Source organism: Leptopilina boulardi, unplaced genomic scaffold (genome assembly GCF_019393585.1).
Source record: "Leptopilina boulardi isolate dan_hultmark-lab unplaced genomic scaffold, ZJU_Lbou_2.1 LbouV2_114, whole genome shotgun sequence".
In the NCBI taxonomy this organism is placed as follows: Eukaryota; Metazoa; Arthropoda; class Insecta; order Hymenoptera; family Figitidae; genus Leptopilina; species Leptopilina boulardi.
In genome coordinates this window covers 991939-1015138 of record NW_026137657.1, presented here as the reverse complement: position 1 = coordinate 1015138, position 23200 = coordinate 991939, and the positions used below count along the sequence as shown (strand labels likewise).

The following is a 23200-nucleotide window of genomic DNA, read 5'->3' as shown; positions in this document are numbered from 1 at the left end:
CAAAACAAATCATAAAAAAAAGAACCAGCAATTAATACCCGTGAAATATAAAAATTGGTTCCAATTAAGACAAAAGTCATTAAAAAAATAAAACTCTACCTTCTTCCACGATATCTTCCTCTCGGGTAATGCTGAGTGTAGCTTCTTCTGCGAACAGATAACATCAAAATATTAAAATTATAAAACAATTGTTAGCTTCTATTTATTGCTTACACCGATATGCTTTTCATTTCGCAGCTAAGGCAAAAATAATTAATTCTTTTTAACGTCTAAAATAGAGGAATTTGTTAGGAAGCAATGTACTCACTTGTTTTTGTTGAAACTAAAAAATAATTAAATTTAACAGCAGAAATTATTAGGATTCCTCATAGATAAATCTGAAAGCAATGTTAAAAGCTGATAATTAATAGGCAATAAAAAAAATGTAGAAATATCGAACCTTCATCGTAGGTTGAAGGACGTCGTTTGGACTTCAATTTCAAAGCTAAGGATTCATCAGCTTCTTCAATTGAATATTTTCTCTCACGTTTCAATGTCATTTTCACATCATCTTCTTCTATTTCTTCAATTGAATAGGGTTTCGGTTCAGTTTTCTTCTTTCGTCTCAATGGTAGATTCATCTCGTCGGTTTCCAATTCATCAATACTGTATTCATCTTTATCAGATTCATCGATGATTTCTTCAATTATTGGACCTGAATCATCTTCCAATTCTTGCATAATACGTATTGTCTCTTCGCCAGCTTCTTCTGAATAAGTTTGAGGACGTCTCTTTGGCTTAAGTCGCACTTTGCCAGACATGGAAATATCTTCTTCTTCATAAGTATTTAAAGAGATCTTGAATTCCTGTTCGACATCTTCTTTTGTTTTTGTTGTTCGTGGCCTAAAGGTCACAGTTTCAGTTTCGGTAACTTCTTTAATGTCGGTACGTGGTTTTTTCTTTGGTCTAAGTTTGCGAATTGTAACGTCTTCATAAATTTCTTCAATTGGTTTGGGAGCTGTTTTAGGTGGTGGTTTTCGTTTAAAGGTAAACTCTCCAACGGTTTCTTGTTCTTCAGTGACATCAACTATTTTCTTAATCGTTAATTCTTCAGCTGCTTCATCAACAGTAGGCTTCGGTTTTGGTTTCTTCTTGAGTTTAACTTCTTCGGAAACTTCTTCTGGCTTCTCTTCTTTTTGTTCTTCGGGCTTAGGCTTCTTGAAGGTAATTTCTTCGGTGACATCTTCAGTTTTCACTTCTGGTTTCGGTTTCTTAGGCTTTTTCTTTAATGTTACTTCCTCTACCACTTCATCTTCTGTTTTTTCTTCAACAACAGGTTTCTTGATTGTTAATTCTTCAGCTGCTTCATCAACAGTAGACTTTGGTTTTGGTTTCTTCTTGAGTTTAACTTCTTCAGTAACTTCTTCTGGCTTCTCTTCTTTTTGTTCTTCGGGCTTAGGCTTCTTGAAGGTAATTTCTTCAGTGACTTCTTCAGTTTTCACTTCTGGTTTTGGTTTCTTAGGCTTTTTCTTTAATGTTACTTCCTCTACCACTTCCTCTTCTGTTTTTTCTTCCACAACCGGTTTCTTGATTGTTAATTCTTCAGCTGCTTCATCAATCACCACTTTTGGTTTCGGTTTTTTCTTAAGCTTAACTTCTTCAGAAACTTCTTCTGGCTTCTCTTCTTTTTGTTCTTCGGGCTTAGGCTTCTTGAAGGTAATTTCTTCAGTGACATCTTCAGTTTTCACTTCTGGTTTCGGTTTCTTTGACTTTTTCTTTAGTGTGACTTCCTCTACCACTTCCTCTTCTGTTTTTTCTTCAACGACAGGTTTTTTGATTGTTAACTCTTCAGCAGCTTCATCAATCACCGGCTTTGGTTTTGGTTTCTTCTTGAGTTTAACTTCTTCAGAAACTTCTTCTGGCTTCTCTTCTTTTTGTTCTTCGGGCTTAGGCTTCTTGAAAGTAATTTCTTCAGTGACTTCTTCAGTTTTCTCTTCAGGTTTAGGTTTCTTTGGTTTTTTCTTTAATGTTACTTCCTCTACCACTTCCTCTTCTGTTTTTTCTTCAACGACAGGTTTCTTGATTGTTAATTCTTCAGCTGCTTCATCAACAATAGGTTTCGGTTTTGGTTTCTTCTTAAGTTGAATTTCTTCAGAAACCTCCTCTTGCTTCTCTTCCTCTTTCTCTGGAACTGGTTTCTTAATTGTCACTTCTTCGGTTATATCTTCAGGCTGTTTCTTTGGTTTCTTCTTTATCTTCACTTCCTCTTCAACTGTTTCAACTACTTCAGTTGTCTCTTCAATCACGGGTTTCTTAATTGTCAACTCCTCAGCTGCTTCTTCAGTTACTGGTTTCTTTTTCGGTTTTTTCTTAAGCTTGACTTCTTCAGAAACTTCCTCTGGCTTGTCTTCATCTACCTTGTCAGGAGAAGGTTTCTTGAAGGTGATTTCCTCAGTTATATCTTCAGTAACTTCCTTGGGTTTAGTTTTCTTTGGCTTCTTTTTTATTGTAACTTCTTCAACCACTGTTTCTTCGATAACTTCTTTCTCTTCGACTACAGGCTTTTTAACTGTTATTTCATCTGCAGCTTCATCAATTACAGGCTTGGGTTTCGGTTTCAACTCTAATTTAACATCTTCTGAAACCTCTTCGGGTTTTTCTTCCACTTTTTCTGGAGAGGGTTTCTTGATAATTATTTCTTCAGTAACATCTTCTGTTTTTTCCTCAGGCTTCTTCTTCGGTTTCTTCTTTATTTTAACTTCCTCAACAATTTCTTCTTCGACTACTTCCTTTTCTTCAACAATTGGTTTTTTGATTGTAATCTCTTCAGCCGCTTCATCAATAACAGGTTTAGTTTTGGGTTTCAATTCTAATTTAACATCTTCAGTTACTTCTTCTGGTTTGTCTTCCACTTTTTCTGGTGAAGGTTTCTTTATTGTTATTTCATCAGTGACTTCATCTGGAACTTCCTCAGGCTTCTTTTTCTTTTTCTTTATTTTAACTTCCTCAATAACTTCCTCCTCTATAACTTCCTTTTCTTCGACAATTGGTTTCTTAATTGTAATTTCATCAGGAGCTTCATCTATTACTGGTTTTGGTTTGGGTTTCATTTCTAATTTAACATCTTCAGTAACCTCTTCTGGCTTTTCTTCCACTTTTTCTGGCAAAGGTTTCTTGACTGTGATCTCCTCAGATATTTCTTCGGTAACTTCTTCTGGTTTCTTCTTTGGTTTCTTTTTAATTTTGACTTCTTCAACAATTTCTTCCTCTATAACTTCTTTCTCCTCGACAACTGGTTGTTTGATAGTTATTTCTTCTGCAGCTTCATCAACTACAGGCTTGGGTTTCGGTTTCATTTCTAATTTTACATCTTCAGTTACTTCTTCTGGTTTGTCTTCCACTTTTTCTGGTGAAGGTTTCTTTATTGTTATTTCATCAGTGATTTCCTCTGGAACTTCCTCAGGCTTCTTTTTCTTTGGCTTTTTCTTTATTTTAACTTCCTCAATAACTTCCTCCTCTATAACTTCTTTCTCTTCTACAACTGGTTTCTTAATCGTAATTTCATCAGGAGCTTCATCTATTACTGGTTTTGGTTTGGGTTTCATTTCCAATTTAACATCTTCCGTGACCTCTTCTGGCTTTTCTTCCTCCTTTTCTGGCAAAGGTTTCTTGATTGTTATTTCATCAGTGACTTCCTCTGGAACTTCCTCAGGCTTCTTTTTCTTTGGCTTCTTCTTTATTTTGACTTCTTCAATAATTTCTTCTTCTATTATTTCTTTTTCTTCAACAATTGGTTTCTTAATCGTAATTTCATCCGGAGCTTCATCTACTGCTGGTTTTGGTTTGGGTTTTAGTTCCAATTTTACATCTTCAGTTACTTCTTCTGGTTTTTCTTCGTCAGGAAGTGGTTTTTTAACCAACACTTCTTCAGTCTGTTCTTCAGGTTTGACTTTCTTTGGTTTCCTCTTTACTGTTACTTCTTCTTCTATTATTTCTTCAATTACTTCCTCATCTTCTTGGGGTTTCTTAATTATTACTTCTTCTGTAACTTCATCAGTTTTGGGTTTATCTTTAGGTTTCTTTTTCTTAAGTTTGCGTGTAACTGTCACTTCCTCTGTTTCCTCAACTTCTTTTTCAACTATGTCTTCCGATTTTTTAGGGAAGAAATCTGTTCCTTCTTCTTCTGGTTTATCTTTCTTCCATCCCTTAAGAGTAATAGTGTCCGGTTGTTCTTCCGGTTTCTCCGAGGTGGGAATTCGGAATTTGACGTCCGGTTGCTCTTCTGGTTCATCAGGCTTTGGTTTTCCTTTTTCAATGGGAACTTTCTCAATTTCCTGCTCAGGTTTTTCTTTCTTCGGCCGCTTATAAGGTTTAGAAGGTTTCTCTTCTTCTGGTTTCTCTGGTATTTCTTCTTCTGGTGGGACATATTTTTCAAGTTCTGGACTCTCAAAATCGGTAGGTTGGAAGTCTTCTGGTTGAAGTTTCGGCTTCTTTTCCGATTTCTTCTTTTTAGGAACATCTTCCTCAGGAACAGAGGGCTTTGGTTTCTTTGGAGTTGTTTCTTCTTCTTCTGGCATCTTTTCTGGAATCTTCTTCAGTTTTACATCTTGCGGTTGTTCTTCTTCTTTTTCAGGAACTTTTCCTTTGCCTACTTTTATTTTCTCCTTTGGTTTCTCTTCTTCTTTGGGTTTCTTAGGCTGACGTTCGTAAATAGATTTATCTTCAATTTGCTCCAAGGGAACCTTTTTCAATTCTTCAAATTCTTGATCCAATTTCTCTAAATCGGTCAACTCTTTCTTGGGTAATTTGGGTTTCTTGTATTTTTTCCTTAAAACTTCTAAAGCTTCCTCTGCATTTCTTGATAGTTCACCAGCTTGAACAGGATTTTCTTCCAGAATTGTAATTTTAGGTAACTGTAGTTTTGAAGGGTAATCATCAATAAATGTAATGCGACTCTTTAGGAGTATTTTCGGTACTTTTGAACTCTTGGATTCACGGCGTTTTGGTGCAGGAGCTTTCTTTAATTTTATTTCTGCAAATTGAACAACATCTGAAGGTTGAGAGAAAATTAATTTTGTAGGTTTTATTTCCTTTCTTTCGATTTTCGTTGGTATTAACTTTTCTGATATTTGAGGAACAGGTTTATCTTCTTTCTTTTTCTTTTTACTAGGCACAAAAGCAATTTTCTCGGGCATAGCCTCCAAGACTGGTCTTTCATATTCGGGTTCAACCCAGTCTAAAATATCATCTTTCTTAGGTGCTGGCTTCTTTTTCTTCTTTTTAATTACTTTTGTTTCTGTTATTTCTTCAGTTGTTTTAGTTTCTTCCACATCTAATGGTTTAGGAACATCTTCAATCTTTGGAACTTCTTCAGGCTTTGGAATTTCTTCTGATTTTGGAACTTCATCTAGTTTTGGAACATCATCAACCTTTGAAACTTCATCAGTACTTGGAACTTCTTTAGGTTGTTCTTTAGATACCGGTACATCTTCTTTTTCAACAGGAAGAACCTCTTCGATTTTTTCTTTTGGTTTAACTTTCTTTTCTTTAGGAACTTTCTTCTTTGACTTCGGCTTGCTGATATCTTCTTCAACAACTTCATCAAGCTGTTTATCCTCAGGTTTGAATTTGAGTTCTGGTGATTCGTCTGTTGATTTGTCATCTTCTGGCTGCTCTTTTTTCCAGGGCTTTAGAGTAATTTCATCAGGAGTTTCTTCTGGTTTGTTACCAACAGGAATTCGAAATTTAACATCGGGTAACTCTTCTGGTTCCTGAGGTTTAGGTTTACCCTTAACAATAGGAACCTGATCTAATTCTTGTTCAGGCTTTTGTTTCATAGGCTTCTCATAAGGTTGTGGAACTTTTTCTTCTTCTGGCTTCTCAGGGATTTCTTCTTCTGGAGGAACATACTTCTCAAGTTCTGGTCTCTCAAAATCTGTTGGCTGGAAATCCTCTGGCTTAATCTTTGGCTTCTTTTCGGATTTCTTCTTTTTCGGAATATCTTCTTCAGGAACTGAAGGTTTTGGTTTCTTTGGAGTAGTTTCTTCTTCTTCAGGTACCTTCTCGGGAATCTTCTTTAGTTTTATATCTTCTGGTTGTTCTTCCTCCTTCTCTGGAACTTTACCTTTGCCTATTTTTATTTTCTCTTTTGGTTTCTCCTCCTCCTTGGGTTTCTTAGGTTGACGTTCATAAATTGATTTATCTTCAATCTGCTCCAGGGGAACTTTCTTTAATTCCTCAAATTCTTGATCTAATTTTTCCAAATCCGTAAGCTGTTTCTTTGGTAATTTTGGTTTTTTGTATTTCTTCTTTAGAACTTCTAAAGCTTCCTCTGCATTTCTTGAAAGCTCTCCACCTTGAATGGGATTTTCTTCTAGAATTGTAATTTTAGGTAACTGAAGTTTCGAAGGGTAATCATCGATAAATGTAATGCGACTCTTTAGGAGTATTTTTGGTACTTTTGAACTCTTGGATTCACGACGTTTCGGTGCAGGAGCTTTCTTTAATTTTATTTCTGCGAATTGAACAACTTCTGAAGGTTGAGAGAAAATTAATTTTGTAGGTTTTATTTCCTTTCTTTCGATTTTCGTTGGTATTAACTTTTCTGCTGTTTGAGGAACAAGTTTGCTTTCTTTCCTCTTTTTGCTGGGCACAAAATCAATTTTCTCGGGCATTGCTTCTAAGACTGGCCTCTCATATTCTGGTTCAACCCAATCGTAAATATCATCTTTCTTTGAAACTGGTTTCTTTTTCTTCTTCTTTGGTTCCTTCTTCTCTGGCACTTCCTCTACAGGTTGTTCTTCCGGAATTTGCACAATTTCTTGTTCAACTACTTCTTCGGGAATTTTTTCATCTGGTATTTCTTTAGGAACAATTTCTGAGGGAGTAATTTGTTCTTCATTTAAATCCTCTTGTTTTACATTTTCAGGTACTTCTGTTGGTACTTTCTTCTTCTTTTTCTTTGGAGCCTTTTCTGTTGGTGTTTCCGTTATAACCAATTTATCTTCTTTTTCTTCTTCAATCGGTTTTGCTTGCTCCTCAGACGGTACTTCCTCCTCTGGTAGTTGATCTATAGTTTCACCTGGAACAACTTCAGTTGTCTCAAGATTTTCCTTTGGAATTATCATCTTTTTGCCTTTGGATTTTTCTGGTTTAGTTAGAACGACGTCTTCAGTCACTTCTTCAACTTCTTGTATCTCTTCAGTAATGGCATCTTTCTCAGTGGGTATTTCTTCTTCAGCACCTTTTGGTTTGACTTTCTTTTCTTTTGGTATCTTCTTTTTAGTTTTAGGTTTCTTCGTTTCTTCATCGACTTCTTCTTCAGGTTGTTTGTCCTCTGGAATAAACTTGAGCTCCGGTGTTGCTTCCGCCGATTTTTCTTCCTCTGGCTTATCTTTTTTCCAAGGTTTCAGAGTAATTTCTTCAGGAATCTCTTCTGGTTTTTTGCCTTCTGGAATTCTGAATTTAACATCCGGTTGTTCTTCAGGTTCTTGAGGCTTTGGTATTCCCTTTTCAATTGGAACTTGGTCTATTTCTTGTTCTGGTTTTTCCTTCTTTGGTCGCTTATAGGGTTTAGTAGGTTTCTCTTCTTCCGGTTTGTCTGGAACTTCTTCTTCTGGTGGAACGTACTTTTCAAGTTCTGGTCTCTCAAAATCTGTAGGTTGGAAGTCTTCCGGCTTAAGTTTAGGTTTCTTTTCTGATTTCTTCTTTTTAGGAACGTCTTCTGTTGTTTCTGTTGGTTTCGGTTTCTTTGGTGTTATCTCTTCTTCTTCAGGTACCTTCTCGGGAATCTTCTTTAGTTGTATATCTTCCGGTTGTTCTTCCTCCTTTTCTGGAACTTTACCTTTGCCTATTTTTATTTTCTCTTTAGGTTTCTCCTCCTCCTTGGGTTTCTTAGGTTGACGTTCATAAATTGATTTATCTTCAATCTGCTCCAGGGGAACTTTCTTTAATTCCTCAAATTCCTGATCTAATTTTTCCAAATCTGTAAGCTGTTTCTTTGGTAATTTTGGCTTTTTGTATTTCTTCTTCAGAACTTCTAAAGCTTCTTCTGCATTTCTTGAAAGCTCTCCTGCTTGGATTGGATTTTCTTCTAGAATTGTAATTGTTGGGTACTGAAGTTTTGATGGATAATCGTCTATATGAGTGATGCGACTTTTTAGTCTTATTTGTGGAACTTTCACACTCTTGGACTCCCGTCGTTTTGGAGCTGGAGCTTTCTTTAGTTTAATTTCAGCAAATTGAACTACTTCTGAAGGTTGTGAGTAAATTAGTTTAGTGGGTTTAATTTCCTTTCTCTCGATTTTCGTTGGTGTTAACTTTTCTGCTGTTTGAGGAACAAGTTTGCTTTCTTTCTTCTTTTTGCTAGGCACAAAATCAATTTTCTCGGGCATTGCTTCTAAGACTGGTCTCTCATATTCTGGTTCAACCCAATCGTAAATATCATCTTTCTTTGTAACGGTCTTTTTCTTCTTCTTTTTAGGTACTTTCTTTTCTGGAACTTCATCAGACGGCTTGTCTTCAGGAACTTTTTCAGTATTTTCTTGTTCATCCATAGGTAAGACATCAGGAACTTTCTCCTCTGTTGATTCTTCAGGAGCAACTTCTGAAGGTATCTCAACATCTTCAGTTGTTGGTACTTTATCAGTAGTAATTTTCTTCTTTTTCTTCTTTGGAACCTTTTCTATTAGGATATCAGTTACTTCCTGTTCTTCTTTTGTTGAATCATCAATCTCTGTAACTTTCTCTTCAGGAGTTTCTTCAGAAGTAACTTCTGTTGGTTTCTCAATATCTTCTGGTACTTCTGTTGGAACTTTCTTCTTCTTTTTCTTCGGAGCCTTTTCTGTTGGTGTTTCCGTTATAACTAATTTATCTTCTTTTTCTTCTTCAATCGGTTTTGCTTGCTCCTCAGACGGTACTTCCTCTTCTGGTAATTGATCTATAGTTTCATCTGGAACAACTTCAGTTGTCTCAAGATTTTCCTTCGGAATTATCTTCTTTTTGCCTTTGGATTTAACTGGTTTAGTGAGAATCACATCTTCAGTCACTTCTTCAACTTCCTGTAACTCTTCAGCAATGGCATCTTTCTCAGTGGGTATTTCTTCTTCAGCACCTTTTGGTTTGACTTTCTTTTCTTTTGGTATCTTCTTTTTAGTTTTAGGTTTCTTCGTTTCTTCATCGACTTCTTCTTCAGGTTGTTTGTCCTCTGGAATAAACTTAAGCTCCGGTGTTGCTTCCGCCGATTTTTCTTCCTCTGGTTTATCTTTTTTCCAAGGTTTCAGAGTAATTTCTTCAGGAATCTCTTCCGGTTTTTTGGCTTCTGGAATTCTGAATTTAACATCGGGTTGTTCTTCCGGTTCTTGTGGCTTTGGTATTCCCTTTTCAATCGGAACTTGATCTATTTCTTGTTCTGGTTTTTCTTTCTTTGTTCGTTTGTAGGGTTTGGTAGGTTTCTCCTCTTCCGGTTTCTGTGGAACTTCTTCTTCTGGTGGAACGTACTGTTCAAGTTCTGGTCTCTCAAAATCTGTAGGTTGGAAGTCTTCCGGCTTAAGTTTAGGCTTCTTTTCTGATTTCTTCTTTTTAGGAACGTCTTCTGTTGTTTCTGTTGGTTTTGGTTTCTTTGGTGTAATCTCTTCTTCTTCAGGTACCTTCTCGGGAATCTTCTTTAGTTTTACATCTTCTGGTTGTTCTTCTTCCTTCTCTGGAACTTTACCTTTGCCTATTTTTATTTTCTCTTTTGGTTTCTCCTCCTCCTTGGGTTTCTTAGGTTGACGTTCATAAATTGATTTATCTTCAATCTGCTCCAAAGGAACTTTCTTTAATTCTTCAAATTCCTGATCTAATTTTTCCAAATCCGTAAGCTGTTTCTTTGGTAATTTTGGTTTTTTGTATTTCTTTTTCAGAACTTCTAAAGCTTCCTCTGCATTTCTTGAAAGCTCTCCTGCTTGGATTGGATTTTCCTCCAAGACTGTTATTTGCGGTAATTGAATTTTTGGAGGATAATCATCTATGAAGGTAATACGACTCTTCAGTCGTATCTGGGGTATCTTGCTCTTGGATTCTCGTCGTTTTGGAATTGAAACCTTTTTTAATTTAATTTCTGCAAAATGTACAACTTCAGTTGGCTTCGAATAAATCAACTTTGTGGGCTTGATTTCTTTTCTTTCAATTTCCATTGGAACCATTTGCTCTGCTTTTTGAGGTGCTTCTAATTTTTCTTTCCTCTTTTTACTTGGCACAAATGGTACTTTCTCTGGTATTGGTTCGAGAACGGGCCTTTCATATTCTGGTTCAATCCATTCTTCAATTTCATTTTTTTTCGGAGATGGTTTCTTCTTTTTCTTTTTTGTTATCTTCTTTTCTGGTACCATTTCTGAAGGTTGTTCTTCAGGAACCTTTTTGGATTCATCTGGTTTCTCATCTGATAGTATTTGTTCTGGTCTCTCTGGACTGATTTCCTTCTCTTGTGGACGTTCCTCGATGGTAACCTTCTTCTTCACCTTTCGCTTTTTCGAATCTTGAACAAGAATACCTGTTATTTTTACTTTCTCAGGTTGATCAGTTGTTGTTTCTAATGGCACCTGAATTTGCGTATCTTCCTGAAGCATGTCTTCAGTTGTTTGCTCTGGAATTATTTCCGTAGTTATTACACTGTCTTTTGGAATAAACATTTCGACGGCTTCATTTTCATCGACAAATGCACGAGCAATTTTTTCAGATGGTTTGTCCACTACAATTACTTCAATAACTTCATCGGAAATAGTATCTTCAGTTGGCAGAACCTTCTTCTTTTTCTTAACAACTTTCTTTGTGGGCGTTTCGATAATTTCGACAATTTCCTGTTCCACCATTTTAATCGTATCTTCAATTGGAGTATCCATGATTTCTTCAATGACCTTCTCATCTTCTCCTTTTTTAGTTGGTTTCTTTTTCTTCTTTACTATTCGTTTCTCAGGTGTCTCGATCACTTGAATGATCTCCTCATCTTCTGTTACATCTTCTTTTTTGATTAAATCTGGAACTTCCTTGATATTAACTTCCATAATTTGAGCCGTATCTAATTCCTCCAATTTAGGTGTGGCTTTCTTCTTCTTTGGTTTCTCGATAACAATCTCTTGGATTGTTTCTTCAGGAACTTTGTCATCTGTCATTTGAGCCTTCTTTTTTCGGATGATTTTCTTTGTTGGTGTTTCAACAATTTCGACTATTTCCTGTTCCTCCATAATTATGACATCTTCAATTGGTGTTTCTGTAATCTCTTCAGTCACCTCTGGTTTTTCGCCTTTCTTTGATGGCTTCTTCTTTTTCTTTACAATCTTCTTTTCTGGAGTTTGAATCACTTCAATTACTTCTTCTTCTTCAGTCACAATTTCTTTCTCGATCAAGTCAGGTAGCTTTTTGACATCTATTTCTGTTATTTTTGCTACATCAAGTTTCTCTACTTTTGGTTTAGCTTTCTTCTTTATTGGCTTCTCGATGACAATTTCCTGAATTGTCTCTTCGGGAATTTTATCGTCTGTAATTCGTGCTTTTTTCTTTCGAATGATCTTCTTTGTCGGTGTTTCAACTATTTCCACAATTTCTTGTTCCTCCATCACAATGATATCTTCAATAGGTGTTTCTGTTACTTCTTCAATTACCTTGGTTTCTTCGCCCTTCTTTGTTGGTTTCTTCTTCTTTTTAACAATCTTCTTTTCTGGTGTTTCAATTACTTCTATGATTTCTTCTTCTTCCGTTACAATTTCTTTCTTAATTAGATCAGGCAACTTTTTAACATCAACTTCTGTAATTTCGACAGTAACTAATTCTTCAACTTTTGGTTTCGCCTTCCTTTCCAATGGCTTATCAATGATAATTTCTTCAATCGATTCTTCTGGAATATTATCTTCTGAGAATTGTGCCTTCTTCTTTCGAACGATTTTCTTTGTTGGTGTTTCAACAATTTCGACTATTTCCTGTTCCTCCATGATGATGACATCTTCAATTGGCGTTTCTGTGATCTCTTCAGTTACCTCTGTTTTTTCACCTTTCTTTGTTGGCTTCTTCTTTTTCTTCACTATCTTCTTTTCTGGAGTTTGAATAATTTCGATTACTTCTTCTTCTTCAGTTACAATTTCTTTCTTAATCAAGTCAGGTAGTTTTTTGACATCAATTTCTGTTATTTTTGCTACATCGAGTTTCTCTACTTTTGGTTTAGCTTTCTTTTTTATTGGCTTCTCGATGACAATTTCCTGAATTGTCTCTTCGGGAATTTTGTCATCTGTTATTTGTGCTTTCTTCTTTCGAATTATTTTCTTGGTGGGTGTTTCAATAATTTCAACAATTTCCTGTTCCTCCATGACAATGATATCTTCAACTGGTGTTTCTGTGATTTCTTCAGTCACCACTGGTTTTTCACCCTTCTTTGTTGGTTTCTTCTTTTTCTTTACAATTTTCTTTTCTGGAGTTTCAATGACTTCAATTATTTCTTCTTCTTCTGTTACAATTTCTTTCTCGATCAAGTCAGGTAGTTTTTTGACATCTATTTCTGTTATTTTTGCTACATCAAGTTTCTCTACTTTTGGTTTTGCTTTCTTCTTTATTGGCTTTTCAATAACTATCTCATGAATCATTTCTTCTGGGATCTTGTCTTCTGAAATTTGTGCTGTTTTCTTTCTAATTATTTTCTTTCTAGGTGTTTCAATTATTTCAATTATTTCCTGTTCCTCCATGACGATGACATCTTCAATTGGTGTTTCTGTGATTTCTTCAATCACTTTTGTTTCTTCGCCTTTCTTTGTCGGTTTCTTCTTTTTCTTTACAATCTTTTTTTCTGGAGTTTCAATTATTTCTATGATTTCTTCTTCTTCTTTAACAATTTCTTTTTCTATTAAATCTGGTAATTTTTGAATGTTGATTTCAGTGATCTGGATTGTTGCTAATTCATCAATTTCTTGCTTGGCTTTCTTTTTTGTTGGTTTCTCGACAACGATCTCTTCTATTGTTTCCTCGGGAATATTATCTTCTGATATTTGTGCTTTCTTCTTGCGAATTATTTTTTTTGTCGGTGTTTCAATGATTTCAATGATTTCCTGTTCCTCCATAACGACGGTGTCTTCTATTGGAGTTTCTGTTATTTCTTCAATAATTTTGGGTTTCTCGCCTTTCTTTGTCGGCCTTTTCTTCTTTTTAACAATCCTTTTTTGTGGTGTTTCAGTTATTTGAATAATTTCTTCCCCTTCTGTATCATCTTCTTCTTTAATAAGGTCAGGTACTTTCCTGACATCGATCTCGGTTATTTCAACAGTATCAAGTTCTTCAGTCAATGGCTTTGCTTTAAATTTCTTGGGAGTTTCAGTTATTAGTTCCTCTACAATTTCTTCTGTTACTTCTTCTTGGCCTTTACGAGGTGATTTTTTCTTAATCTTCTTCGTCACAATTTCTTCGACAATTTCCTGTTAAATTTAAGTTTATAATTATTATCTAAATTATAACATTAACATTACCTTAATAAATGTTTATAATGAACACTTACTGTTTCGCGCCTCTCCTCAGTTACATCTGAAAAATAAAATTTTATGAAAAAAAGAAAAACTTTTTATATTTATTACTTTTGCTGGCATGAAAATTAACAAATATTTCAACAAATGAATTGTAAAGATAGAGGAAATTATATAATGTAAATCTGTAGGTATATAGATTGTTTAGTAATTGAATAAAATTATTGATGACTAGTATATAACATGTGATACTGGATAAGTATAAAGTGTAGAAAATTAGAGAATTATTAGACTGTGTGAGCTTACCTTCTGGAATATCATTGTCACCATGGATTTGTGGTGTTGAAGTGATGTGTTTCGGTTTTTTGTGTAATAGAGTAGTGTCTTCAAAATCGTCAGTTAGAGTAGTTACAGGTTCTTTACCTTCCTCTTCAAAAGTTACAGTTTCCGTAATATGTGCTTTACCTTCACGATGTTTAGTAACACGCTTTTTTCGAATCTTTTTAGGACTCTGATCTTGAACATTTATATCGGAAATAAAAACTTCTTCATGTATCTCTTCAACCACAACAGGAGCGAATTTTTCAATAAGATGAATTTCATTTGAAACAATATCTTCTTCTCTTACAGTAACTTCTTCAAAAACAGCAGGTACTTCGCCATTTAGAGTTCTTACAATCTTTTTCCGGGTAAAGCGTCGTTTCTTCTTCTCAGGAAGTATATCTTCAGTTGTCACAGTATCAATAACTTCTACAAGATCTTTATTAGGAATTTCTTTCTCTACAGATTTATTTTCTTTAATTCTTTTCTTTGGTTTAAGTTTTTTCATCTCTTCTTCATCAACCTCAGACTGTTTATCAGATGGTTTTAATTTAAGAAGAGGCGAATCTTCCGTTGATTTTTCTTCCTCTGGTTTATCTTTTTTCCAAGGTTTCAGAGCAATTTCTTCTGGAATCTCTTCCGGTTTTTTGCCTTCTGGAATTCTGAATTTAACATCCGGTTGTTCTTCCGGTTCTTGTGGCTTTGGTATTCCCTTTTCAATAGGAACTTGGTCTATTTCTTGTTCTGGTTTTTCTTTCTTTGGTCGTTTGTACGGTTTGGTAGGTTTCTCCTCTTCCGGTTTCTCTGGAACTTCTTCTTCTGGTGGAACGTACTTTTCAAGTTCTGGTCTCTCAAAATCTGTAGGTTGGAAGTCTTCCGGCTTAAGTTTAGGTTTCTTTTCTGATTTCTTCTTTTTAGGAACGTCTTCTGTTGTTTCTGTTGGTTTTGGTTTCTTTGGTGTAATCTCTTCTTCTTCAGGTACCTTCTCGGGAATCTTCTTTAATTTTACATCTTCTGGTTGTTCTTCCTCCTTCTCTGGAACTTTACCTTTGCCTATTTTTATTTTCTCTTTTGGTTTCTCCTCCTCCTTGGGTTTCTTAGGTTGACGTTCATAAATTGATTTATCATCAATCTGCTCCAGGGGAACTTTCTTTAATTCCTCAAATTCCTGATCTAATTTTTCTAAATCTGTAAGATGTTTCTTCGGTAATTTTAATTTTTTGTATTTCTTCCTTAAAACTTCCAAAGCTTCCTCTGCATTTCTTGAAAGCTCTCCAGTTTGAATAGGATTTTTATCCAAATAAGTAATTTTTAAAAATTGCAATTCTGATGGAAAATCATTTATGAAAGTAATTCGACTTTTCAGCCTAAACTTTGGCATTTTGGTTTTTTTCGGCAGCTTTATCTTTGAAACTAATGTTTTCTTCAATTTAACGTCAGCAAAGTGTACCTCAATTGGTTGTAAATAAGATAATCTGGTAGGTTTAATTTCATTTCGAACAATTTTTAATGGCACTAAAGGCATATCACGCACAAACGCAGTAGGAATTTCCTCTTCTGGTTTCTCAATGACCTCAGTAACTGGAGCCTTGCCTTCCTCTTCAACAGTGACTGTTTCCGTTACTTGTTGCTTTTTACCCTTACGTCTGATGACTTTCTTCTTTGTTACTTTGCGAGGTTTGCCTTGTTTAGTAACTTCCTCAGTAACAGTAACCTGTTCTCTCACTGATTCCACTTCTGATGGAGTAACATACTCGTCTACAGGCATATCTTCAATGATCTCATCAGGTAGAACATCCTCTTCTGGTTTCTCAATAACCTCAGTAACTGGAGCCTTGCCTTCCTCTTCAACAGTGACTGTTTCTGTTACTTGTTGCTTTTTACCCTTACGTCTGATGACTTTTTTCTTTGTTACTTTGCGAGGTTTGCCTTGTTTAGTAACATCCTCAGTAACAGTAACGTGTTCTCTCACTGATTCCACTTCTGATGGAGTAACAAACTCATCGACAGGCATATCTTCAATGATCTCATCAATTAGAACTTCCTCTTCCGGATTCTCAATGACTTTAGTTACAGGTGCCTTGCCTTCCTCTTCAACAGTGACTGTTTCTGTTACTTGTTGCTTTTTACCCTTACGTCTGATAACCTTCTTCTTTGTTACTTTGCGAGGTTTGCCTTGTTTTGTAACTTCCTCAGTAACAGTAACCTGTTCTCTCACCGATTCCACTTCTGATGGAGTAACATACTCGTCTACAGGCATTTCCTCAATGATCTCATCAGTTAGAACTTCCTGTTCCGGTTTCTCAATGACTTTAGTTACAGGTGCCTTGCCTTCCTCTTCAACAGTGACTGTTTCTGTTACTTGTTGCTTCTTACCCTTGCGTCTGATGATTTTCTTTTTTGTTACTTTGCGAGGTTTGCCTTGTTTAGTAACTTCCTCAGTAACAGTAACCTGTTCTCTTACTGATTCCACTTCTGATGGAGTAACAAATTCTTCGACTGGCATATCTTCAATGATCTCATCAGTTAGAACTTCCTCTTCCGGTTTCTCAATAACCTCAGTAACTGGAGCCTTGCCTTCCTCTTCAACAGTGACTGTTTCTGTTACTTGTTGCTTTTTACCCTTACGTCTGATGACTTTCTTCTTTGTTACTTTGCGAGGTTTGCCTTGTTTAGTAACATCCTCAGTAACAGTAACTTGTTCTCTCACTGATTCCACTTCTGATGGAATAACATACTCGTCTACAGGCATTTCTTCAATGATCTCATCAGTTAGAACTTCCTCTTCCGGTTTCTCAATGACTTTAGTTACAGGTGCCTTGCCTTCCTCTTCAACAGTGACTGTTTCTGTTACTTGTTGCTTTTTACCCTTACGTCTGATAACCTTCTTCTTTGTTACTTTGCGAGGTTTGCCTTGTTTTGTAACTTCCTCAGTAACAGTAACCTGTTCTCTCACCGATTCCACTTCTGATGGAGTAACATACTCGTCTACAGGCATTTCCTCAATGATCTCATCAGTTAGAACTTCCTCTTCCGGTTTCTCAATGACTTTAGTTACAGGTGCCTTGCCTTCCTCTTCAACAGTGACTGTTTCTGTTACTTGTTGCTTTTTACCCTTACGTCTGATGACTTTCTTCTTTGTTACTTTGCGAGGTTTGCCTTGTTTAGTAACATCCTCAGTAACAGTAACTTGTTCTCTCACTGATTCCACTTCTGATGGAGTAACATACTCGTCTACAGGCATATCTTCAATGATCTCAACAGGTAGAACATCCTCTTCTTGTTTCTCAATAACCTCAGTAACTGGAGCCTTGCCTTCCTCTTCAACAGTGACTGTTTCTGTTACTTGTTGCTTTTTACCCTTACGTCTGATGACTTTCTTCTTTGTTACTTTGCGAGGTTTGCCTTGTTTAGTAACATACTCAGTAACAGTAACTTGTTCTCTCACTGATTCCACTTCTGATGGAGTAACATACTCGTCTACAGGCATTTCTTCAATGATCTCATCAGTTAGAACTTCCTCTTCCGGTTTCTCTATGACTTTTGTTACAGGTGCCTTGCCTTCCTCTTCAACAGTGACTGTTTCTGTTACTTGTTGCTTCTTACCCTTGCGTCTGATGACTTTCTTCTTTGTTACTTTGCGAGGTTTGCCTTGTTTAGTAACTTCCTCAGTAACAGTAACCTGTTCTCTTACTGATTCCACTTCTGATGGAGTAACATACTTGTCTACAGGCATGTCTTCAATGATCTCATCAGTTAGAACTTCCTCTTCTGGTTTCTCTATGACTTTTGTTACAGGTGCCTTGCCATCTTCTTCAACAGTGACTGTTTCTGTTACTTGTTGCTTTTTACCCTTTCGTCTGATGACTTTCTTCTTTGTTACTTTGCGAGGTTTGCCTTGTTTAGTAACTTCCTCAGTAACAGTAACTTGTTCTCTCACTGATTCCACTTCTGATGGAGTAACATACTCGTCTACAGGCATTTCTTCAATGATCTCATCAATTAGAACTTCCTCTTCCGGTTTCTCAATGACTTTAGTTACAGGTGCCTTGCCTTCCTCTTCAACAGTGACTGTTTCTGTTACTTGTTGCTTTTTACCCTTACGTCTGATAACCTTCTTCTTTGTTACTTTGCGAGGTTTGCCTTGTTTTGTAACTTCCTCAGTAACAGTAACCTGTTCTCTTACTGATTCCACTTCTGATGGAGTAACAAACTCTTCGACTGGCATATCTTCAATGATCTCATGAGTTAGAACTTCCTCTTCCGGTTTCTCAATAACCTCAGTAACTGGAGCCTTGCCTTCCTCTTCAACAGTGACTGTTTCTGTTACTTGTTGCTTTTTACCCTTACGTCTGATGACTTTCTTCTTTGTTACTTTGCGAGGTTTGCCTTGTTTAGTAACATACTCAGTAACAGTAACTTGTTCTCTCACTGATTCCACTTCTGATGGAGTAACATACTCGTCTACAGGCATTTCTTCAATGATCTCATCAGTTAGAACTTCCTCTTCCGGTTTCTCTATGACTTTTGTTACAGGTGCCTTGCCTTCCTCTTCAATAGTGACTGTTTCTGTTACTTTTTGGTTTTTACCCTTTCGTCTGATGACTTTCTTCTTTGTTACTTTGCGAGGTTTGCCTTGTTTAGTAACTTCCTCAGTAACAGTAACCTGTTCTCTTACTGATTCCACTTCTGATGGAGTAACATACTTGTCTACAGGCATGTCTTCAATGATCTCATCAGTTAGAACTTCCTCTTCTGGTTTCTCTATGACTTTTGTTACAGGTGCCTTGCCTTCCTCTTCAATAGTGACTGTTTCTGTTACTTTTTGGTTTTTACCCTTACGTCTGATAACCTTCTTCTTTGTTACTTTGCGAGGTTTGCCTTGTTTAGTAACTTCCTCAGTAACAGTAACCTGTTCTCTTACTGATTCCACTTCTGATGGAGTAACATACTCGTCTACAGGCATTTCTTCAATGATCTCATGAATTAGAACTTCCTCTTCCGGTTTCTCAATGACTTTAGTTACAGGTGCCTTGCCTTCCTCTTCAACAGTGACTGTTTCTGTTACTTGTTGCTTTTTACCCTTACGTCTGATAACCTTCTTCTTTGTTACTTTGCGAGGTTTGCCTTGTTTTGTAACTTCCTCAGTAACAGTAACCTGTTCTCTTACTGATTCCACTTCTGATGGAGTAACAAACTCTTCGACTGGCATACCTTCAATGATCTCATCAGTTAGAACTTCCTCTTCCGGTTTCTCTATGACTTTTGTTACAGGTGCCTTGCCTTCCTCTTCAATAGTTACTGTTTCTGTTACTTGTTGCTTTTTACCCTTACGTCTGATAACCTTCTTCTTTGTTACTTTGCGAGGTTTGCCTTGTTTAGTAACTTCCTCAGTAACAGTAACCTGTTCTCTTACTGATTCCACTTCTGATGGAGTAACAAACTCTTCGACAGGCATATCTTCAATGATTTCATCAGTTAGAACTTCCTCTTCCGGTTTCTCAATGACTTTAGTTACAGGTGCCTTGCCTTCCTCTTCAACAGTGACTGTTTCTGTTACTTGTTGCTTCTTACCCTTGCGTCTGATGACTTTCCTCTTTGTTACTTTGCGAGGTTTGCCTTGTTTGGTTACTTCCTCAGTAACAGTAACCTGTTCTCTCACTGATTCCACTTCTGATGGAGTAACAAACTCTTCGACAGGCATATCTTCAATGATCTCTTCAGTTAGAACTTCCTCTTCCGGTTTCTCAATGACTTTTGTTACAGGTGCCTTGCCTTCCTCTTCAACAGTGACTGTTTCTGTTACTTGTTGCTTCTTACCCTTGCGTCTGATGATTTTCTTTTTTGTTACTTTGCGAGGTTTGCCTTGTTTTGTAACTTCCTCAGTAACAGTAACCTGTTCTCTTACTGATTCCGCTTCTGATGGAGTAACAAACTCTTCGACAGGCATATCTTCAATGATTTCATCGGTTAGAACTTCCTCTTCCGGTTTCTCAATGACTTTAGTTACAGGTGCCTTGCCTTCCTCTTCAATAGTGACTGTTTCTGTTACTTGTTGCTTTTTACCCTTTCGTCTGATGACTTTCTTCTTTGTTACTTTGCGAGGTTTGCCTTGTTTTGTAACTTCCTCAGTAACAGTAACCTGTTCTCTTACTGATTCCGCTTCTGATGGAGTAACAAACTCTTCGACAGGCATATCTTCAATGATTTCATCGGTTAGAACTTCCTCTTCCGGTTTCTCAATGACTTTAGTTACAGGTGCCTTGCCTTCCTCTTCAATAGTGACTGTTTCTGTTACTTGTTGCTTTTTACCCTTTCGTCTGATGACTTTCTTCTTTGTTACTTTGCGAGGTTTGCCTTGTTTTGTAACTTCCTCAGTAACAGTAACCTGTTGTCTTACTGATTCCGCTTCTGATGGAGTAACAAACTCTTCGACAGGCATATCTTCAATGATTTCATCGGTTAGAACTTCCTCTTCCGGTTTCTCAATGACTTTAGTTACAGGTGCCTTGCCTTCCTCTTCAATAGTGACTGTTTCTGTTACTTGTTGCTTTTTACACTTTCGTCTGATGACTTTCTTCTTTGTTACTTTGCGAGGTTTGCCTTGTTTAGTAACTTCCTCAGTAACAGTAACCTGTTCTCTTACTGATTCCACTTCTGATGGAGTAACATACTTGTCTACAGGCATGTCTTCAATGATCTCATCAGTTAGAACTTCCTCTTCTGGTTTCTCAATAATCTTAGTAACTGGAGCCTTTCCTTCCTCTTCAACAGTGACTGTTTCTGTTACTTGTTGCTTCTTACCCTTGCGTCTGATGACTTTCCTCTTTGTTACTTTGCGAGGTTTGCCTTGTTTGGTAACTTCCTCAGTAACAGTAACCTGTTCTCTTACTGATTCCACTTCTGATGGAGTAACATACTTGTCTACAGGCATTTCCTCAATGATCTCATCAGTTAGAACTTCCTCTTCCGGTTTCTCAATGACTTTAGTTACAGGTGCCTTGCCTTCCTCTTCAACAGTGACTGTTTCTGTTACTTGTTGCTTTTTACCCTTTCGTCTGATGACTTTCTTCTTTGTTACTTTGCGAGGTTTGCCTTGTTTAGTAACTTCCTCAGTAACAGTAACCTGTTCTCTTACTGATTCCACTTCTGATGGAGTAACATAGTTGTCTACAGGCATGTCTTCAATGATCTCATCAGTTAGAACTTCCACTTCTGGTTTCTCAATAATCTCAGTAACTGGAGCCTTGCCTTCCTCTTCAACAGTGACTGTTTCTGTTACTTGTTGCTTCTTACCCTTGCGTCTGATGACTTTCCTCTTTGTTACTTTGCGAGGTTTGCCTTGTTTAGTAAGTTGCTCAGTAACAGTAACCTGTTCTCTCACTGATTCCACTTCTGATGGAGTAACAAACTCTTCGACAGGCATATCTTCAATGATCTCTTCAGTTAGAACTTCCTCTTCCGGTTTCTCAATGACTTTTGTTACAGGTGCCTTGCCTTCCTCTTCAACAGTGACTGTTTCTGTTACTTGTTGCTTCTTACCCTTGCGTCTAATAATTTTCTTTTTTGTTACTTTGCGAGGTTTGCCTTGTTTAGTAACTTCCTCAGTAACAGTAACCTGTTCTCTTACTGATTCCACTTCTGTTGGAGTAACAAACTCTTCGACAGGCATATCTTCAATGATTTCATCAGTTAGAACTTCCTCTTCCGGTTTCTCAATGACTTTAGTTACAGGTGCCTTGCCTTCCTCTTCAACAGTGACTGTTTCTGTTACTTGTTGCTTCTTACCCTTGCGTCTGATGACTTTCCTCTTTGTTACTTTGCGAGGTTTGCCTTGTTTGGTAACTTCCTCAGTAACAGTAACCTGTTCTCTTACTGATTCCACTTCTGATGGAGTAACAAACTCTTCGATAGGCATATCTTCAATGATCTCTTCAGTTAGAACTTCCTCTTCCGGTTTCTCAATGACTTTTGTTACAGGTGCCTTGCCTTCCTCTTCAACAGTGACTGTTTCTGTTACTTGTTGCTTCTTACCCTTGCGTCTGATGATTTTCTTTTTTGTTACTTTGCGAGGTTTGCCTTGTTTAGTAACTTCCTCAGTAACAGTAACCTGTTCTCTTACTGATTCCACTTCTGATGGAGTAACATAGTTGTCTACAGGCATGTCTTCAATGATCTCATCAGTTAGAACTTCCTCTTCTGGTTTCTCAATAATCTCAGTAACTGGAGCCTTGCCTTCCTCTTCAACAGTGACTGTTTCTGTTACTTGTTGCTTCTTACCCTTGCGTCTAATAATTTTCTTTTTTGTTACTTTGCGAGGTTTGCCTTGTTTAGTAACTTCCTCAGTAACAGTAACCTGTTCTCTTACTGATTCCACTTCTGATGGAGTAACAAACTCTTCGACAGGCATATCTTCAATGATCTCTTCAGTTAGAACTTCCTCTTCCGGTTTCTCAATGACTTTTGTTACAGGTGCCTTGCCTTCCTCTTCAACAGTGACTGTTTCTGTTACTTGTTGCTTCTTACCCTTGCGTCTAATAATTTTCTTTTTTGTTACTTTGCGAGGTTTGCCTTGTTTAGTAACTTCCTCAGTAACAGTAACCTGTTCTCTTACTGATTCCACTTCTGATGGAGTAACAAACTCTTCGACAGGCATATCTTCAATGATTTCATCAGTTAGAACTTCCTCTTCCGGTTTCTCAATGACTTTAGTTACAGGTGCCTTGCCTTCCTCTTCAACAGTGACTGTTTCTGTTACTTGTTGCTTCTTACCCTTGCGTCTGATGACTTTCCTCTTTGTTACTTTGCGAGGTTTGCCTTGTTTGGTAACTTCCTCAGTAACAGTAACCTGTTCTCTTACTGATTCCACTTCTGATGGAGTAACAAACTCTTCGATAGGCATATCTTCAATGATCTCTTCAGTTAGAACTTCCTCTTCCGGTTTCTCAATGACTTTTGTTACAGGTGCCTTGCCTTCCTCTTCAATAGTGACTGTTTCTGTTACTTGTTGCTTTTTACCCTTTCGTCTGATGACTTTCTTCTTTGTTACTTTGCGAGGTTTGCCTTGTTTGGTAACTTCCTCAGTAACAGTATACTGTTCTCTCACTGATTCCACTTCTGATGGAGTAACAAACTCTTCGACAGGCATATCTTCAATGATCTCTTCAGTTAGAACTTCCTCTTCCGGTTTCTCAATGACTTTTGTTACAGGTGCCTTGCCTTCCTCTTCAACAGTGACTGTTTCTGTTACTTGTTGCTTCTTACCCTTGCGTCTGATGACTTTCCTCTTTGTTACTTTGCGAGGTTTGCCTTGTTTGGTAACTTCCTCAGTAACAGTTACTTGTTCTCTAATTGTTTCTTTTTCTGTTGGAATAGGTTTATGTTTTTGTTTTGTTATGGCTTTCTTTTTTGGTTTTTTTCTT

At 36.8% G+C, this 23200-nt stretch overlaps 1 protein-coding gene and 1 long non-coding RNA gene across 2 annotated transcripts in view; one reads left to right on the top strand and one right to left on the bottom strand.

The window, feature by feature from the left end:
• The window catches only part of LOC127281907 (titin), a 97014-nt gene that overhangs the window by 13065 nt on the left and 60749 nt on the right, over positions 1-23200 (bottom strand). The window contains exons 51-56 of the mRNA XM_051305920.1: positions 18673-23181; positions 15317-18183; positions 13923-13966; positions 12377-12418; positions 440-12250; positions 100-147 (exon numbers count right to left, since the gene is read on the bottom strand). Of these exons, the coding sequence (XP_051161877.1) occupies positions 100-147; positions 440-12250; positions 12377-12418; positions 13923-13966; positions 15317-18183; positions 18673-23181 (19321 nt within the window). The remainder of the gene's footprint in view (positions 1-99; positions 148-439; positions 12251-12376; positions 12419-13922; positions 13967-15316; positions 18184-18672; positions 23182-23200) is intronic.
• LOC127281987 (uncharacterized) lies at positions 18199-22712 on the top strand. The gene is made up of 3 exons (XR_007843127.1): positions 18199-18314; positions 20775-20867; positions 22590-22712. It is a non-coding gene; the product is annotated as an uncharacterized LOC127281987 (long non-coding RNA).